This window comes from Pteropus vampyrus, unplaced genomic scaffold (genome assembly GCF_000151845.1).
Source record: "Pteropus vampyrus isolate Shadow unplaced genomic scaffold, Pvam_2.0 Scaffold253, whole genome shotgun sequence".
Taxonomy (NCBI): domain Eukaryota; kingdom Metazoa; phylum Chordata; class Mammalia; order Chiroptera; family Pteropodidae; genus Pteropus; species Pteropus vampyrus.
This window is the reverse complement of record NW_011889034.1, coordinates 28,555-45,833: the sequence shown is the minus strand read 5'-3', so window position 1 is coordinate 45,833 and position 17,279 is coordinate 28,555. Positions and strand designations below refer to the sequence as shown.

Genomic DNA, 17,279 nt, shown 5'->3' with positions numbered 1-17,279 from the left:
GAAAAGGCATAATCCAGTTCAATCAACATGACAACCAGTAGCTAAGGGAAGACACAGAGAGAAGGGAGTGCGGGGTCAGCCCCTCCCAGCTCACCCTGCGGGGCCCAAAGCCACGACAGATGTGCCTGGCCGCCCTGTGAGCACCCCGCGTTCCTGCCTTCTGACAGGCAGAGTGGGAGCTGCTGAGGGGGGCGTGTCGGGGGGAGGGAAGAGAGGCTGACGCCTGGCGGGGCGGGCCCAGCGCCCTTTGCCTGACGGGCCCCTGCCCTCTCAGGCCGCCAGGTGAGCAGGGGAGCAGCAGAAGCCCAGCAGCTCTCCTACCTGCGACAGGAGAAAAAGCAAACCGGGCTCAGAAACTCCGGGAAGAGTAAGACCTCCCTGTCTAGGCTGGAGCCCAGTGGTGGATGGGGCGGCCCCAGCGTGAGCTAAACGGAGAGAACCAGCAGTTTTATGGACGCCTGCTCCATTTCTCTAGGTAAATGCCTTTGGGGGCGTTGCTGAGTCGTGGGCAGGTGTCCGCCTAACTTTAGAAGAAACTGCCACGCTGTTTTCAAAGTGGTCATAGCAGCAACGCATGAAGAATAAGCAAAATGTTCTCAGCTCCCCTCGTGTTAGTCTGTCCTGGTCCGTTCAGGCTGCTTTCGTAAAACGCCACAGACTGGGGCCTAAACTGACTCATTTCTCACAGCCTCGAGGCTGGACGTCCAGGACCGACCCACGGCTGGTGCCGCCCCCTTCCTGGTTCACAGACACATCTTCTGGCCGCGGCCTCACGTGGCAGAGGCGAGGGAGCTCTGGGGTCTCCTTCAGAAGGACAGTAATCCTATTCGTGACCAAATCGCCTCCGGCCTCCTAACACCATCACCTTTGGGGTCACGTCCACACGCGAAGCGGCTCTATTCACAGCCATGAGAAATGAACATGCGAACGCCTTCCCCCGGCGAAGCGGCAGACACACCAGGTACCAGCACTGAGGATGTGCCGGGCGGGCGGCAGCCGGGGGCGGAGGCCAGCCTCGGAAGGTCACGCAGGTACAGCTCCACTTCTATGACGCTCTTGAGGATTACGGGGGTACGGGTGGCAGCAAAGGGCTGGCATGAGGAGTTTTGGGGGGCGATGGAGCCATTCTGTGTCCTGATCATGGCTACGTGAATCTATATATGTTATAACAAAAAGGTTAATTAAAAATTTTTAATTTAAAAAATAAAAAAGATACTCCTGATTAAAATGTTTTGTAAGCTGTCACGAGAGGAAATGTCTCCAGCTTGTTAAAGGCACCTGCCAGAGACTCTGCAATCGTTGCTACATGGTCCGTTAGAGCCGGACGCTGCATGCTTGCTGTCACCCTTAGCTAATGCTTCTGAGGGCCCAAGAGGGAGCAGAAGCTCCAGGACTCAAAGCGGGTACGTGCCAGGCAGACGCGGCGTCTGCTGGGACACGGTGACCTCTGTGGACATCCAGGAGGACCCAGCTAGGACCTCGGAACAGGTTTGGCACCACCACCAGGTAACCAACCAGTGCACACATGGGCCAGCCCCCACCTCCCGAGGGGACAGCATGGGATATAAACCAGGCGAGAGGTACGCAAGAACTCTGTGAAGAGGGTGAGGAAGCTCCTGGAACACCCTGGAGAAAGCTCAGACACAAAGAAGCCACATTGTGGTGCCGAGAGGCCACCGCCACGGAAGGTCATAGGGCAAGCGCCCCACGGTCCTGGCCCTGCTGTGCCACCTTGCGGCCCACGGTGGGGAGGAACCGGGCCCCCTGCGGGCGCTAACGGTGCCACCGAGGGTGCCTCTGTGGAGGGAGGTGGGTGACCAGAGACCAGGGAGCCTTTCAGCCACGTCTCCAGGAGGGGGACACACGCTGTGTTCCTCCAGCTGGTACAGCGGTGCTGGGGTGTGGGGATGAGCGCCCTCCAGTGTGACTGCATAGCCATGGCACCACGCAGAGCTAGAAAGAAAAGCGTGGGTCCCAGGGACCTGTGCCCTCGTCCCTCTGGAGCCTGGGGTCGACTTCAGTCACCAGAAGCCCCATCCAGGACTCGCAGTGCATGGCAGTCATGCTCCCCGAGGTCTTAGTGAAGCCACCGCCCACCAGTGGGAGAGCAATCTTAGTCCCAGCACGTCACAGCTGGGCCACTTCCCACGAAGGCCAGGCAGACCCTTTCACCTCTCAAAAGGCAACTTTGTTTTCACAGAACCCTAATACACGCAGGTCACAGGAATACACGCAATGACCAACCGATCTGTCTGTCTATGTGGGATTCAAAGCCCGAGGCAGTTAAGCCGTGGCGTTGGGGGAGAGTTTCGCTGCCTGGAAACGGCAGGAGGCGGTGAGCGGAGCCTGCGTGAGCGCACAGCTGCCATCACTGCGCATCGTGACGCAGCTGGACGTGGAGCCGGCGGCCTCCACCCGCCATGGGTCTGGGTTTGTCATGCTCACTGGCGGCCATTTTGTCCCTAAGAACAGAGGTCACAGGGAGACCCCCGCTCTCGGCGTGGAGGTCTCTGGCTGCAGCATGCGCCAAGGTACCAACGCTGCTCCTGCTGTGCGCGTGTCACCCCTCAGGGACGCAGCCACGGACGGCTTTCTGCAGTGGCACTTTTCGGTTTAATGGGAGGTGCACGTTTTCAAGCACACGGGACTGCCTGCGCTTTCTCCCCCAGCTGCCTGGTCGGGGTGTCGGCCGGATCCCCACGGCCCCTGGTCTGCCCCGAGCTCCCTGCCATCTGCCCACCGGTGGCCAGCAAGGGGCCACTACCTGGGAAGACATCCCTTGCATTCCACTCCAGCACCTGCGTGACACGAACGTTTACCTGTGGCTCCAGCCAACATTCCAACGTCTGAGACGAGTACCTGACATCAAAACCGAGTGAAGTCTGTGAAGTCAGTTGAAGACTGAACTCACCTTTAACGGTACTGGCCTCGGTTTGGTCATCTCCCTTTTCCCAGCTCTCAGTCCTCTTGGATTTTCGAGATTGCTGTACATGACTTAAGCTTTAAATGTCCAGGTTTTGAGCGCAGGTGTTGGCCGTGTCAATGGTCTGTGGCGGGTAGTCTGCGTGTTGACGCCGACAGTCCCTGGGCTTGAGAGCTCTCTGGGGCATCTGTGCAGTGCTCCCAGAAGCAGGCGTCGTGGCCCCCACGAGGCCCAGACAGAACTAACAGAGCCTCTGGCCTGGGTGGGATGCCGACTCCCCTGCCCTCGGATGGCACAGCCCCCCAGTCTCCCTGGTCTTCGCCCCCACGATGCTGTGCAGCCCCCCACCGGGTGAGTCCCTTTATGTGCACCTGTGTCTGTGCATCTCTCGCCACCCTGTCCTTCTGCAGAACCCTAGGCAGACATGGGACCGCACCGCTCACTGGGACCTCACACATGGTGCCCACCGAACCCCGGGGACCAAACACCAGACGCAGTTAAATGAAGCTCCGCAGCCAACGTGAGAGTCACTGAGGTGACCACTCCCGGTGGACGGTGGTCACGGAGGGAGCTGTGAGGGTCAGGGCTGCAGGAGGCAGGGACAGCGAGCGTGGCGTGGAAGCGGTCAGAACCAGCAGTCAGGGTGACAGTGATGTCGTCTCGCTGTCACCCTGACACCATCTACCTTACGCTCTCGCGGATGTTTCAGGTAACAGATTTCCAGCCCGAAGTAAATTTAGTCAAGTTTTTCTTTTGCTTTTATTACAAGCATATAATATTAATTGGCAAAACACTGAATACAAGCTTCACGGTCATAAAATCAAAGCACTTAAGCAATATTTCAAAAAAGATTGTAGACAAAAACTAGCCACCAATAGTACAAAAATTACACACCAACACAAAGCATAAAAAATGTAAACTTTCAAATTAAACAGTCAAAAATATGATTCTGCATTGTCATCTCCACGCCCGACAGCCAGGCTCAGAGGTGAGCTCTTGCCCTGAACCCCACGAACCCCATCGAGATGTTGGAAGGGACACTGACACTGTGCTGCACACACCATCGGGGACGCCACACTTTGGGCGTGCTTCCAGACAGGTGGGGAGCGCCCGGGCGGGCAGTAGCCGCGTCCCGCCTGGCAGGGAGCCTCTGTAAAGACAGCAGTGCGGTCTCAACGACATTCTCTCATCCACCGATCTCGACGCACTCAGTTCACTTAGATGCCACAGCAGAGACGCGCACGGGTTTGTCAGGCTAAGGTCACAGGTGACGTGGCGGAGTGTGCGTGATTTCCTGAGGACACGGAGAAACTACATTTTGTGGCTTAGCTACCTGCACTGAAGTTGTTTTCGATGTTTTTGAGAGCACATCAGAGATTCACACACAAGGCAGAAACCGGCTGGCTCATTCCTAGAACATTCAATCCAACGACACACTTCAGATCCCTGGAAAACACCTGTGCGCTTTGAGGGAAAACTAAACGGGTTCTAAAGGGGTGGAGAGGAGGCCGCATGCCCTGGCGGGCTCGGAGCTCAGGGAGGCGGCACCGTCACATCTGTGGTCGGTGCGGGGAAGGGGGGGATGTCCAGGGGCGTGGCACACGGCGTTCAAGGCCACAAGACCCACGGCAGCCACGTGGCCGGGCCGCTTACTTCTGAATGCTGCTGCCGCGCGTTCCTGCCCAGGCACACGCACTGTAAGCCTCTCTGACGATGAAAACAAGCCAGATGCCGACTGTACGGACTCTGAGACTCCACTTACTCTCCTTTTCAATTCTGCGGAAAAGACGCTACGCTACCGTTTAAACGTGTGTCTAATGAACGCGTGTTGGAACCTATTGCACAAAAGCATAAACAAAGCTCTTCATCCCCACAAAACAATGACATACAAATTAAAATGACTCAAAGTAAAAAGAAGCTTGCAAAACATCTTACAATTTCATTTTATATGCCTGTAAATAAAGCTGGACCACGGAAACCAAACACTGGATGGGAAAATATGATAGAGGCTTAAAATAGAATAAATAATTTTATAAAGTTAGGTTTTCTTTTCTTAACCCCCCAAAACCTTAAATTCAATATTATATATTCTATCTGAATTTTCTATTTTCATGGAAACCATGTCGGTGGGACTGAGTGCTGGGTGACGGTCCCGCTGCACAAGCACCTGTGAGGGTGACTTCACAGTAACTCCCTCTGGTAGGAGAAAACCTAATGGGATCCCGTCACTCACCGAGCCTGACTTTCATGCTGAAACCCGCGAAATTCAGCCTTTCGACATCACTGAGGGCCCAGCGCCGTGAGCCTCTGCGGCGGGGCGCGGTCAGAAGAGGGCCCGTCCCGTGGTGCGTTCTGCACGAGGAAACTTAGAAAAATAGCTACTTCTGCGGCTGAGGTTCTGTCAGGTTCCACGATTACAAAGGTGGGCCACACACGCGAGGTCAGCAGCCAGCCGTGATGGGGACGCTGGCCCCGACTTACCTCCATCTCTGTTCAGATGTATCGACTTAGCACCATAGCAAATTCAAGTGATTTCAAAGATAGCTACAAAGTTACAAATACACGGGGTTCTTACAGCCGCAGCCAGCTGACTCTGATCCTGGACCGATTTCGTCTGGATTCGGGTGCTTCGCCGCTCACCCCGTCACTTCACCACACAGGACAAGGCCAAGACCCCGGCGCCATGCCCAGGCGCAGCGTGGCGACTCGCGGTCTAGAGCTCCGGCGGCGATGTGTACTTTGAGGTAGACAGGTACTATTTACTCACACACGGCCGCTCGCTGAGCCTCGTGTCCCACGGAGACGAAGGGGATGGACGGCTGAGGAAACTGGACGGTCCTGGCGGAACCGCGGGTGGGGGCTGAGGTGAGGAGGCGGCTGGCCAGCTCCTAACAACCGGCTTCTGTGTTTTAAAAGGCCTTACATAACATCGCTTGGGTGGAAGCATCTGAACGTTTCTCATCACTGAGGTCAGGTCTCACTGTCAGCTGCTTCTCATGTTTATGTACACGAGACAGGAAGCAGAGAAAACAAGAGTGAAGGTCCGTGAGCCCAACCATAACTTCTGAAGCAAATGCAAGAAAAAATTCTCGTCACTAAAGTGAAATATTTCATGGAAAACCCAGCCCTCGGGCCACCCTCGGAGGCGGGGGGGGTGGGGGCTCGTGGCCCCAGGACCCCACGGGCCAGGCAGCTGACGGGCAGCAGCCCGCAAGGTGACGGCGGGAGGAACGCAAGGTCAGTGGGATGTGCAGATGGAGGTGACGACGCTCTGACCCTCTGGAAAACGGGTCCTTGACCTCGTTCTTGCTTTATACATTCCAAGGTACTATCTTAAAGGAACAAATATTTGTGTGCTGGCAAAGAATTTATTCTCTAATTCCACAAAAATATTGACATTTGGGAGGAGAAAGGGTTTGACAAAGTGTGTGCTGCCTGCGACTGGTGTGTTCGGTCACTACAGAACTAAGTAAGCCACTGGGGCACAGAGCAGCCCCCGGGGTGCTCGGCCTGAAAACTGTCCTCCAGGAGGCACGGCCACGTGGTGTGCAAGGGCCAGCAGAGGGGAGGGCTGGTGGCCGGCGTCCCGGGGGGTCACGGGGACCCAGCGTCGGCACGGGCCCCTCCCCGACGGAGGTGCCTTCTCAGGAGAGGCGCCCAGACGCCACTCTGCGTGAAAACAGGGTTAGACGAGCAGGGTGTTAAGTGGCAGCACTGAATCATCGGTGCCCTGTTTGATCACCAGAGGAATTTAGAAGAACAAGAACGCTCTGCAAACCAGCGTTGAGCCGCTCAGACGCCCCGGCCCACGGGCGCCGACGTCACGCAGCAGCTCCAGGGGCCGGAGGCTGTCGGCTCGTGGGCTGCACGATGGGGAAATGGACAGCATGGTTAACGCGTAACATCAATGGCAACCTCTTTTGGTACGCTTTCAAATTAAATTTTTATATATCTTCTAAGTCTTCAGGTAGCTAAAGGCAACATAAATATCGTCATTCACCATGAAAAGATATTTTTTCAATAACTTAGGATTCAATAAACGTACAAGTGTTCTCGAGGCTTATCACGAAACCTAATTCATAAACTAAACCGAAACGACCAAGATTTTGAGGACCTGGAAGCAAGCGAAGGTCCCGTGTGTCAGGATGGGACCCGCCACCACTGCACGCATCACTCTGGTCTGGCTGAAGGACTGAAGTGTCTCGGCATCTTGTCACCTGGTGCTGGTAGTGTCTTGTTGAGTGTGAGTTCTCGGATATAAAAGTTATAAATATTCTCTATTCGGAAATCTGGTCCACAGGACACCCCGAGGCGACGTCCTGGAGCGCGGTGGTCGTGGTTGCGCCAGCCCCACGCTCACTGGGCGCCGGGGCGCGAGGGCCGCGAGCCTGCCGCCCGCTCACAGCAAGTCCATCTTGGGTCTGTAGTGCAGCAGCAGCGGCGCCTTCTGCAAGACAGGCCACGGGGACCGAGCCGTCAACAACGGGCCACGACGAGGGCACGCTGCGCTGGCCGCTGCGTGCAGTCGGGGACAAGGCCCAGAGCTCCTTCCCAGGGCCCCGGTGACCGGGGGCACCCACTCCTCCACAGACCCTGCGCCCCTCCCCTGGGCCTGGCCAGGGTCGGCCCTGGATGTCTCTCCCCTCCCCGGCTGGCCGGCCCCAGGACAGGTGCTACCCATCCGTGCTTCACAAAGAGGCAGCCAAGGCTGCAGGGCGCCCTCCACTGGCAGCAGGACGAGGTCACCGCGACCAGGAGGGCCTGGCAACTCTGGGGTTGAGGCTTTCAAAGCAACTGCGTTTCGAACAACCCCTTGACCGCATCATCGCTTCAGAACCACCAGATAAAAACACGCTGCTCGTAGCAGCTTCCGGGCGCCACGTCAAACGCCCTGGAACGAAGTGACGCGCCTCACCTTGAATCTCCATCTCGTGACAACCACAAATTTGAGTGTGTGGTCCTTGCCCAGGATTTCCTCGTTGCATAAAATGTCCAGCTGGCGGAAGAAGGAGGCTTTGGTCAGCAGGGTCGACAGGCACTCGGTGTGCGTGGCCGTGGTCTATGCCAGCCGGACTGGTCTGGGCACAGGCGCCATCAACTGCAGGCCGTGTGCCCTCGTTTCTGGGGTGGCAGGTGGGAGGGAGCACTAGGAAGGCGCCTCTCCATCAACCCAAGGGCACCTGGGGGGCCTCCGTCTACACCCTCCCCCTGGGGGTCTCCATCTACACCGGCCGTGACAGCCCTGGTGCTGAGCTCCCGGCTACCCTCACGCAAAGTGCCCTGTTCCGCAGCCTTCGTCCACCCCTTGGCCAAGCTTGTCCCTCTCTCCTCAGGGGAAAAACTAACGGGCTCCCCAGTCTTTTTCCTTCTTTTTCTTTTTAAGAACTATTTTTAGAGCAGTTTTGGGTTCCCGGCAAACTGAGCAGATGGTACAGAGAACCCCCCACGCCCCTGCCCCACACGCACAGCACCCCCCAGACGGCACGGCTGCCTCAGTCGCTGGCCTGCACTCGACACGCCATCATCACCTAAAGTCCGCAGTCTACGTCAGAGTCGCTGTCACGGCCTGCCATCGTGGTGTGGACGTCACCACCTGCCATCGTGTGTCTCACAAAGGGGCTCTGTGCCCTCAAGTCTGTGAGGACTTCTCCCAAGCACATCCTTTCAGTGACGGACAGCTCACTGACTTCCTTCAGGTGGATGCTAGGGGGAGCTCACCCGGAGCAGGGCAGACCCCAGTGGCTGTGGCAATCAGTGCTGGTGCCCATGGAGCTGCTTGAGCTCGCTGGCCCCCACCCGGAGCTGGAGGGTCCGAGTTTGGGGAACGGTTTAGGGTTGTTGTTAAAAGGCCTTGTTTGCTCCTTTGTTCATGAGCTGGCGGCTGCTCCGGCCTGACTCCTGGGGGTCAGGCCGCTGTCCCGGCTCTCCGGCACGTTCCGTGGGAACCGGGTAGTGTCCACGGAAACAGGGCTGGTGTGTGCGGCTGCGCCACCCCTGCACTCCAGGAGACAAGCCCTGCCTGGCCGTGGGACGCAGCCCTTTCACACGATGCTGAACTGTCGGCTGGCGTTTTGCTGAGGATTCTGCACCTGTGTTCACACGGGACACTGGTCTGCGGCTGTCTTTTTTTGTAGTGTCTCCGTCTGGCTTTGGCATCTGGGTGATGCTGGCCTCCCAGAACGTGTTCCGGGTGTTCTTTACTCTTCGACTTTCTGGAGACGTTGTAGAAGGATCGGAATTAGTTCTTGAAAGTTCGGCAGAATTTACCAGCGAGGCCGTCGGGTCCGCGGCTTTTCTGTGCTGGGAGACTTCCGACGGCCGACTCAACCTCCTTCCTCGTCAGGGCGGCTCAGATTTCCTGTTTCTCTGTGATTCAGTCTTGGCGGGTTCCGTGCTTCTGGTTTCCGTCCCTTCCCTCAGGTCACCCCGCTCGCTGGAGAGCGCTCGTTCGCAGCTCTCATAACCCTCGCTGCTTCTGTGGACGCGGCAGCAACGTCCCCACCTTCGTTGCGGACGTCAGGAACCGCCGGCCGCCTCCCTGGTCCGTTCTATCCGGGACGGTCCCGCTGCCCCACGGGGAGGAGCTCCGCGTTCCTCTCCTCTTCTGCGCGTCTCTGCCCTGCCCTTCGTCGCTTCCTTCCCTCCGCTAACTGCGGTTTAGTTTGTTCTTTTTCTAGCTTCCTAAGTAGTAAAGGTAGGGTGTTGACTTGACGTCTTTCTCGTTTTTAGTTTGTTTACAGCTATAAACCCTCCACCGCCCGGCACTGCTTTCACTCAGCACGTAAGGCTTGGCTGCCGTGTTTTCCTCTTCGAACGTCTCTAAGTATTTTCCAGTTTCTCTTTGATCCTTTGGAAGTGTGTTGTTTAATTTCCACAACTCTGAATTTTCCAAGATTTCTTTCGTTATTGATTTCTAACCTCATCCACTGTGGCCAGAGGATACACTCTGGATGACATCTCCCTTTTAAAATCTACTCAGAACATTTGTGCCTGTCCTTCTCTTATACGACCCCCCGTCACTGGGTGTAGGGCCCACTGGGATAATCCAAGGCGATCTCTTTTTCTCGAGATCCTTAACATACCTCCAAAGGCCTTTTTTCAAATAAAGTCATAACAACATGTTCTAAGGGTTAGGAAATAGACATATCTTTTGGTGGGCTCATCATTCGACCTATGACAGTCTGCTTTGTGGCCCCCCAAAACCCATATCCATCCCACATGCAAAATACATCTGCCCCGTCCCAATCTCCCCAAGAGCCTCAACTGATTCCAGCATCGACTCCAAATTCTAAAATCTCACCTAGATGCCATCGGCTGAAAAATCCCAGGTCTCATCTTCTAACTCATAGACTAATGACGCCCTGGCTGTGTCCCCGTGGAACCAGGACAGACAGCATGTGCTCCCAGGATGCCAGGGCCGGACGCAGCATGGGGCTCCCGCTCCACAAGGGAGACGCAGCAAGAAGCATATGAGGTCACTGGACTCAAGCAAGTCTGAAAGCTGGCAGGGAAAATCCCATGAGGCTTCACGAGAACATGCCACTGTGAGCTGAGGTCCTGCCCTCCGCCCTGTGACGCCTCAGCCTCCTCTTCACCCTCCGGACCAAGGCTCTGCCCTTAGGTCATTCTTCCCTTTACTTGAAGAGTAGGTCATGGTTGCAGCCAAGTGGCTCCATCAGCCCAGACACTGCACGTAGAGTTTTGGAAGCGTGACAGCCTGTTCGTTCCCATTTCTTCTTGTCTGTCCCCTTCAGTTCAGGCTGGTGTAGTCTCTGCTGATACCGCACTCTCAAAAACTCTGTGGGTCCCCCACGTGTGTCACAGACCCAGGTCACTAGGCACAGAGACGCTGCAGGGACCTCCCGGGTGACGCCTCCCCACCCCTAGAGGTTGGAGCCACCCTGAGTCACATAGCTCATCTCTTCAGCAAAGGGCTGTCCAGCCACACCCTTGGCTTTGTCTCCAGCACCCCCGCCCCCCACAGTGACATCCCGGTAGAATCGTCTCTCACAACCTGGACAGGCTTTGAGTCCCCAGGGCCGTCCAGGGCAGCCTCTTCCTGCTCGGCAGTCCTTCCCGAGCCCAGCTCACTCCTCTCCCCATTCAGGGAAGCAGAAGAAACCGGACCACGCGGCCGACGCCGCAGGGGAACCTCCGCTCACACCCACGCGCGCCACCCCAGGCTGCTTCCCAAGTCCGGCCACGTCTCCACCACCGTGTGGCAAGGCCACTTTTCTTCCTGTCCCCAATGCTATGCCCCTTTCCCTCTGAGCTCTCACGAGAGGTGTCTGAAATACCCTACTTCCTTCCACCAACATTCTACGTGACGTGGTGACATGTACCCGCAGGCGACAAGCTTTCTCTACCGAGCTCCGAACTCCCTCCCGGTGACCACCAGAATCACCCTTAATGACGATACTTCTACTCACAGTCTCTTCGAGGCCAACGGGGCTTTTAGAAAGTGCATTTCTCAAAATTCTTCCAGGCTCTACCTGTTACCCAAGTCCAAAGCCACTTCCACATTTCCAGTGTTCGGTGCGGTAGGGCTCCACATGCTGGTACCAACATCTATTTGGTTTCCTGCAGCAGCTGACAAAGCACCACGACTTGGTGGCTTGAAATAACAGGAATTTACTTTCTCGCAGATGTGGAAGCCGGAAGTCCAAAATCTAGGTGCTGGCAGGCAGAGCTCGCTCTGGAGGCTCAGGAGAGGGTCTTCCCTGTCTCTTCCAGCTTCCGGTGGCTCCAGGCATCCCTGGGCTGGTGGCCGCCTCCCTCCAGGCTCTGTCTCTGTCCTCACGTCACCGTCTGTGTGTCTCAAATTTCTGTCTACCTCACTCTTGTAAGGACACTTGTCATTGGGTCCACCAGATAATCCAGGATTTCTTCATCTCAAGATCCTTAACTGTATCTCAAAAGATCCTTTTTCTTAAAAAAGGTCACGTTTGCAGGTTTGGGGTTAGGATGTGACATACCTTTTCTGGGGCCACCATTAAATCCACTGCTCTAAAATCTATGGCAAGTCCGTCTACTTCTCTCTCTCACTGTGCCATCCTAGGCCGTGTCTCCTGGGACTCTGGCCCCAGATGCCGCCCCCGCTGGCCTGACTTCCACTTCTGTGCTCCAGCAACCATTCTCCTCTCAGCCTGAGCACTACTGTAAAGCTGTACCTCAAACCACGAGTCCCGGCCCGTCCTCACATTCGTGCACGCACAGCTGCCTCCCAGCAACGACTTACGTCTCAGCCAACGTCGCCACCTCAGGAAGCTCCCCAGTAAGTCTCAAGCCACGGTGTCTGCCCCGCCCCCCATGCCTCTGTGCCCACTAGGCCACCAGGTTTGTTTCATTCTCAGCATCTATCACGACTTAGAAGTATCTCGTCTGCCTACCTGCTCACCCTCGCTCAGGCCCCATTCGTCCATTTGTGAAATTGGAAAAGAGACGTCTGTGCTGCAAACGCGCACACGGAGTCACGCACCCTCCCGGCGCCCGCCAGCAGCAGTGGCTTCCCCACGCCCACGGCCTGGGCCCCCGCCATCCTCACTGCTGTTCCCCACTACGCTACCTGGGGGCCAAACACACTGAGGGCTTTTCCTGATTTAAAGTCTCCAAAGTTGCGGAGCCCAAAGAACTCGGAAGCACGGCTCCCCGGGCCGGCCACGGCGCGCAGGCCCCAGGGCGCGCTACCTCGTTGAAAGAGGACAGGTTCAGCTTCTTGGCGATGAACTTCTTCAGGTGCAGGACGGTGGCCTGGGCCGAGCAGCGGATCCACTTGCGCTTGAGGCCGCGCAGCTTGCTGCTGTTGCACTCCAGGCAGATGCTCACCTGCAGGACAAAGGACACACAGCTGGGCCACGTGCCGCGCAGCCCCGCCCTCGAGGCCACCGCATGCACCTGTGGCCGCCGCCAACCTAAGAGTGCTGGCCTTCTGAAATCAGAAATCTGTGACCTCGACACTGCAGAGGAAGAATTTTCAAAAACAGTTTTACACACATTGTCATAAAATCTGTCGTTTGCCACTTTGTGCAACACAATCCGACACTCTCGATTCTGCCTCGTGAACAGGGGACTTTAGTAAATGTCAGGACGGGCTCCTTGCAGGCACTGGGCAGGTCTCTGAGCGCACCGACCAGGACCGGAGCCCGTCCTGCGAGCCCTGCATCCGTCCCCGGGCTGGGCCGGCGCCTGCTCCTGCTCCAGCGCACTGGGCTGTCTGGTAAGGGAAGTGGCCCTGCGCTCGGCCTCGGGCAGCAGACTGACCAGAAGAGGGGAGCGTTCTGGGAGGAGGGAAAGGCGCCGAGTCTGCAAGCTCGTGGCCACCTTTTGGACGATCAACAGCTCAGTGGGATTACAGTACGCTGTAAGTGACAAGAGACCGCAAAATGACAAACTAAGTAAAAGTGATTCTAGGGTCCTAGGGTGCCTGGTAGATGCAAAAGGGACCCTTGCAAGCAGCAACGACCCCAGGCCACACAGGACACTGAGAAAGCCCCACCTCGGACACCTCGCTCATGAGCATGGTCCTCCAGCAACAGCCGCACCCCACATCCAGACGGAAGAATTAACAAAGGGATGAACTAGAATGTGCTCGTCTAAAACTACTCAGGAGACAAAAGAATGAATTAACAACAACGCACCATAAATAAAGAAGAACGTGACTGTAACTCACAGGAATGAAACACATTCACTTAAGCTAAAAGCTCAATGGCTGGCTGGACCACGGGCCAGTCTCAGCTAAAGACAGGTCGACTTGAGTAAATCACCCCAAAGAAGTATGGAGACGCGGACATTCGTTAAGACAACAGCGCGGAGAAGGTGAGAGCTGACAGATCGGAGGCCTAGCACGCACACAGGGGTCCAGGGGAAGAGGACGGAGGGAGGGAAAGGCAGCCCATGGATAATGCCAGAGGGGCTCCCCGAAATGATGAAAGACAGCGACCGTCAGATTCAGGAAGCGGAAGAATCCTAAACAAAATAAATAAAACAAAACCGACACCTATACAGACAATGGCGACACCTCAGAACACAGAGGGGAGGCCACGGAAAGATGTGGCAGCTCTCGGGCGAGGCCACCGAGCACAGAAACGAGGCCCTCCCTCCCGGGCATCGACAGGAGTGACCCAGAGCAGCTGTAGTCCCGGAAGAGCGAGCCCGACCCGGCAGGGCAGACGACGGGGGAAGCTGAGCCGGCCGAGGGCTCTGACCGGCCTGGGGTTTGGGAAGAGGAGGGGTGGGTGGCAGACTCGCAAGGCAGGGGGCACCCAGGCAGAGTGAGCACCCTCCTGCCATGGAGGAGGCAAACTCACATTAACTTCAGACTTTTAAAAATGTAAATATTCATTTCAGAACTCAGTGCCCACTAAAAGAATAAAAATAAGACATATATCTTGCCAACTAGAGACAAAAAAAGATTAAAGAACTTACTCTGGTTCAACAGAAAACGAGAAGGGGGAGGGGCATAAGAAATAAACAGAAAAAACTAAAGCAGGGAAAAAACCAAACTTACCAGTAATCATGGTAAATCTAAAATATTTTTAAAGAAATTTCCTGATTTAAAAAAAAAAATAGCTTCATGCTGTAAAAAGTGTCACAGTTAAGAAAGATATTTTAAAAACTGAAGTACAGATGTGGTTCCGTAGTGTAGCGGTGAGCACGTCTGCTTGACACGCAGAAGGCCCTGGGTTCGCGCCCCAGTGGAGCCACGGTCCATGGTCTATGGCCATGCCACCCTGAACAAGCCCGATGTCTGACCTCGGAAGCTGAGCAGGGTCGGGCCTGGTTAGTACTTGGATGGGAGACCACCTAGGAAGACCAGGTGCTGTAGGCGTAAAAAATAATAGTAATAATAAAAAAAAATTGAAGTAGCAGGCAAATGTTAACCAAAAGAAAGTGGACATAGCCGTGTCAGTGTCAGAGAAAGCAGACTTTAAGAAAACAAGCTGAGTAAGAAAACGCTCCCTAAAGAAGCGAGCTGTTTCCGGACGTGAAGGTACCTAGTGACCGACACAGCCGGACAGAAGGGAGCAGGGAGCCCCCGCCCACGGGGCCCACAGGCCTGGGCCCAAGGCGGAGGCTCCACGCATGCCAGTTTGCCCGCGGCACTGGCCGGAAAGGCCCTCGTGCCCACTGAGCTGCTGGCAGAGTAAATGAGGCACAGGTCCCTGACCTGGCAAAGGGACAGGGAGGCCTGTGCCCCGGTACAGACACCGTGGCTATGTGACCGTGAGTAGGGGGCACAGCCACGCATGCCTTTTATGTACGGAAGGAGCACGGGGAATGAGAAAACACATACGTTTATGTTCAGGTTTGCGGAAACACAGAAGTGTCATGGAGTGGTGATCTACATGGGGGAACACTGGGGACAGTGACGGCGATGGACAGTGAAACTACTAGTGAAACTACTAAATTTAAGTCTTTTATATAACGTTAGTCTTTGGTCTATGTGAACGTATACACTAACTGAAAAGCACGTTTTTAACTTTTAACAGCTTCACTGAGGTCTAACTTACGTGTATTTATATATATGATTCAATAATTTTTAAATTCACAGTTGTGCACACACTACCATAATCCAGTGTTAGCGCATTTCCATCAGCTCGTCAGGACTCGGCCCCGTGTGCCATCGGCCCCTGCGCCCACGCCCTCCCCAGGCAGCCGGTACTCTGCTGTCTCCTCAGGCAGACCGTTTCCTGGACATTTTAGATAAGTGGGATCCTACAGCATGTGGTCTCTTGCCCCTGGCTTCTTTCACTTGTGAAATGCTTTGAGATTCACCTGCATGGTGGCACGTGTCAGTGGCCCATCCTCTCATGACTGGCCGGTCCCCCTCTGCAAGGGGGACTGCATTCCGCCTACTGTGGTCAGCCTGTGGATATGTGTGTTGTGCCCAGGCCAGCCACTACGCACGTCGCTGTGAACACTCATGGACGAATCTTTGGGGGATGTGCTTCCACACACACCTAGGGGCGGGACTGCCGGGTCGGACAGCTCATCTGCGTTTAGCTGGTTTAAGAAGCCGCCGGACTGCTGTCCACAGCGGCTGCGCCATCTCACGCTCCACCTGCCATGCAGGAGGCTCCCGTTCCTCCACGTCCCGCCAGCACTCGCTGTTGGCGGTCTCTGTGCTAACAGCCACCCCAGTGGGGGTACGTGGCACCTCGTCAGGGTTCTCATTCACGTTCGCCTGCTGACGAATGGTGCTAGACATCGCAGGTGCTCGCGAACCGTCTGTACGTCTGCTTTGGTGAAACGTCCGACACCTTTTGCTCATTTCTTAATTGGACCATCTCCTTACCGAGTTACGAGAGTTATACATTCTAGATCCAAGTCCTTTATCAGAAATATGATTTGCAAATCCTTTCCCCAGTCTGTGGCCTATCTTTTTATCGCCTTAATGGTGTCTTCGCCGAGCGGCGGTTTCTAATCTGAAGTCAATTCGTCACTTTTACGAGCTGTGCTCTTCCCGTCACAGCTGAGAACTCTAGGCCTAACCCGAGGTGCTGAAGCTTTCTCCCGTTTCCTTGTGAAAGTCCGAAAGTTTCAGCTCTTCTATTCTGAATACGGCAAGGGCATAAATTAATCTTTTTGCTTGTGGCTCTCTAACTGTGCCGGCATCACTTGTTAAAAACACCATCTTCTCCCCAGGCCAGAGCCTGGGCACATTTGCTGAAAACCAAATGACCATAAACCTGAGAGTTTCTTTCCGGACTCTAGAATCCATTCTATTGACTTACAGTCTACCTAAGGCCTATAACAGTGTCTTGATTACTGTAGCTGATGGTTAGAATTTTCAACACATACTTTTAAATATAACCCACGGGTCGAAAAAGAAATCGTAATGAAAAATTTAAGATACTTAGAACCAAGTAGTATAGTTGGAAACTATATGAATAGTCAACTCAGGTCAATAAAACTGACAATCTCAATCTTATACAAACGTCCCTAGGGAATTAAAAACGGAAGAGGGACTATCACCAGCTATGAAACTTGTATAACCTCAAAACCACAACTACAAAGATACACATAGAGAAAAAAAAATACAGCTAATTCCAGTTTGAACATATATACACAATCCTACACAAACACTAGCGAACCATAAATACATTTTAAAATCCGCGGTCAAATTCGGTTTATCCTGGGAATGAGTATAAGGATGGTTTACCAACAGAAAAACGTCCATGCAGTTTATCACGGACGATGCCAACAGACACCGAGAGCCCGACAGTGGGGGCGGGACAGGAACCCAGATCCGCCTGAGGTCAGAGGTCAGAGCCCCCCCGCGGGGCACACAGGCACCAACACACGGTCCCCCGAGACAGGCGAGGCGGAGGTGGTGCCGCTGGTGCACGAGTACGCG

General features: G+C 55.0%; 1 protein-coding gene, 1 non-coding gene and 1 pseudogene across 9 annotated transcripts in view; 2 read left to right on the top strand and 1 right to left on the bottom strand.

Moving 5' to 3' along the window:
- Positions 1-3,654: 3,654 nt before the first annotated feature.
- PCGF3 (polycomb group ring finger 3) overlaps positions 3,655-17,279 on the bottom strand; it is a 40,060-nt gene continuing 26,435 nt past the window's right edge. For 6 of the 8 annotated variants that reach the window (XM_023520207.1, XM_023520206.1, XM_023520208.1 and 3 more), the window contains 3 exons: positions 12,489-12,748; positions 7,839-7,919; positions 3,655-7,370 (listed from right to left, as the gene is read on the bottom strand). In XM_023520207.1, coding sequence (XP_023375975.1) covers positions 7,280-7,370; positions 7,839-7,919; positions 12,489-12,748 — 432 coding nt within the window. In that variant the 3' untranslated portion in view covers positions 3,655-7,279. The remainder of the gene's footprint in view (positions 7,371-7,838; positions 7,920-12,488; positions 12,749-17,279) is intronic. The other 2 variants (XM_023520209.1, XM_023520213.1) reach the window with 1 other exon arrangement.
- On the top strand, positions 14,553-14,625 carry TRNAV-GAC. Its single transcript has one exon. It is a non-coding gene; the product is annotated as a tRNA-Val (tRNA).
- On the top strand, positions 14,635-14,750 carry LOC111729243 (annotated as a pseudogene).